Consider the following 2,169-nt stretch of genomic DNA (forward strand, 5'->3'; position numbering starts at 1 on the left):
GCAGCTGCAGGGTGCCCACACAGGACAGGCGTCTGCACCTCCACTCTCCCTGCCCTGTGACCCCCCTGACAGCCGGGGGTGCAGGTGCCTGTGCCCTCAGTACCCAGGAGCTGGGCTCACAGGGTACCACAGAGCCGGGCTGCGCCAGCCTGGCAGGGGCCGTGGACACCACACACCCTCCAGCCTGCTCCACACTGAGCACAACTGGGCTTTGGGCACAGCTGGAGTGCAGGGCCAGGTTGGGGTGCAGGACAGGGTGCTGGCTGGCTAAGGCTGGGCTCTGCATTACACCCCACGCCCGCTGGGTGCACAGGGTCCAGCTGTGGTGATCACAGGCAGCTGGGGAAAGGGGGCTCACCCCTGTGGACCTGCATGCACTATTCACACCATGTCCCTCCCACCCTGCAGTCCCCTTTGGGTGTTCCTGGGTGGTGGGAGGCTCCTCAGGACCAAGTGGAGGGAGATGCCACAGCCTGGAGCCATGGTCCAGCTGGAGCAGGTCCCTCCCATACACCAGCTCCATCATCCACCCAGCCCAAGTCCATCCTTCCTTCAAGCTTGCACCCAGGGTCAGCTTGCAGCACCTAAAGGCTGCAAAGCACAAGCCTTTCCTACCCCACTGCTGGGATTTTGCAGGCCGGTTCAGACTGGTGGAGGCAGCATGGGGCACAGGGGCCCCTGCCCACGAACTCTGATCTGCTGTAAACGCTGGAGCAGTGAACGGGGCTGGTGCGGACTCTGCTGCAGTCAGCGTAACCAGCCAGCAGCAGGGAACAACCCAGGCTCTGAGCTTAACTGCAAGGGCCAACGGTGATGTTTTCATCCCTGGAGAAATCACTGCTGGTTCAGCAACAAGAACAATACCTGGGGGGCAGTTAAGTGGTGAGCGCTGCTGAGACCAACCTGCTGCAGGTGAAAGGTGGGGAGTGTGTGCGTGTCACTGTTTTGGGGAACTCTGCTGCACCCCCAGTCCGGGACATCCTGATGTGCCAGAGCCAGGGCACTGATATACACCTGGTGCCACAGGCATCTGGTGGCCATAGGCACAGCTGGGACATGGCAGAGAGGAAGCAGAGAGCCAGGCCTTCCCGAGCAACCTGCCAGCAGGTGAGCAGCGACAGTCCTGTGGGGCTGACCACAGCACTGAGCCCTTCCCCAGCCCTGTCCACAGTGGCAGCAGGTGGCTATGCTCTCTGCAGTCACAGTCCTCAGGGCACCAGGGGAGGGTAGGCTGGCACCTCCCAGACAAATCCTGCCTCAAAAGAAAACTCCTGGAGAGGTCAGATTTGGTTGAATGTTTTTATACCTCACTCCCAAGAAGGGAAATGAGGTTCATGTTGGGAGTGTGGAAGCACAGGTCCCTCTAGTCCAACGTGGGCTTCAGAAACGAGGAGCAAAATGGCTTGCAAGCTGCCTCAGGGACACAGCCCCAGTCCCCCATGAGGTGTCCCCACGCTGCAGGGTCAGGCCACAGAGTGCCACGCAGACATCCCTGTCTCACTCAACCTCCTGGCTGGCTGCAGCTCCCTTGAGCCAGGTTTGGGGAGCAGCTGGGTCCCTTCCCCTGGGGCAGCAGTCCCCTCCTCGGTGGCACAGCTGCCCTCCTCCTCCTTTTCCTCACTCCCTGGGCACAAGAAGCAGCAGGGGAAGGCTTTGTAGGAGAACGGCAGCAGCCCTCTCAGCCCAGCAGGGAGCCTATATGCCTGCCTGGCTTCACTCCTCTCTCCTTGGGGGTGGTGAGTGGCTGCCCCAGCTTTCCGCAGCACCAGCTCGGAAAGCAGCCCTCGCTCCTCCAGGGTTCCTGCAAGCAGGGCAGTGAGAGGGGAGCTTCTTACTCCAGCTGCACAATCCTGGCCCTCACCGTCCCCAGGACACCCAGCAGGGCTGCCTGGAGGCAGAGCCAGGGGTTTGGGGACAGTCCCGTGACTAGATCCAGCCTTCAGAGCAGGGGTTGACACAGACTGCTTGGAGCCACCCCTCACCTGAGACTGTGTTCTCCAGGAAAAATGACAAGAAGCCAGTTAAGAAGACAGGCACCATGAGCAGGGAGAGGAAGAGGAGATCCAGGGGCACCCAGCCTGCAAGGACAGCACCAGAATCACCCAGGACGTCCCAGCCCAGCAGTGGGGGAGGGGCAGGAGCTGCTGCCGCAGATACAGGGGTTGGAGG

General features: G+C 61.4%; 1 protein-coding gene across 1 annotated transcript in view; it reads right to left on the minus strand.

Moving 5' to 3' along the window:
- Window positions 1–1,463: 1,463 nt before the first annotated feature.
- Window positions 1,464–2,169, minus strand: part of SLC23A3 (solute carrier family 23, member 3) — a 4,727-nt gene continuing 4,021 nt past the window's right edge. Inside the window, 2 exon segments of the mRNA XM_010133094.1 lie at window positions 1,464–1,801; window positions 1,983–2,078. Coding sequence (XP_010131396.1) covers window positions 1,464–1,801; window positions 1,983–2,078 — 434 coding nt within the window.

Source organism: Buceros rhinoceros, unplaced genomic scaffold, assembly GCF_000710305.1.
Source record: "Buceros rhinoceros silvestris isolate BGI_N320 unplaced genomic scaffold, ASM71030v1 scaffold36943, whole genome shotgun sequence".
In the NCBI taxonomy this organism is placed as follows: domain Eukaryota; kingdom Metazoa; phylum Chordata; class Aves; order Bucerotiformes; family Bucerotidae; genus Buceros; species Buceros rhinoceros.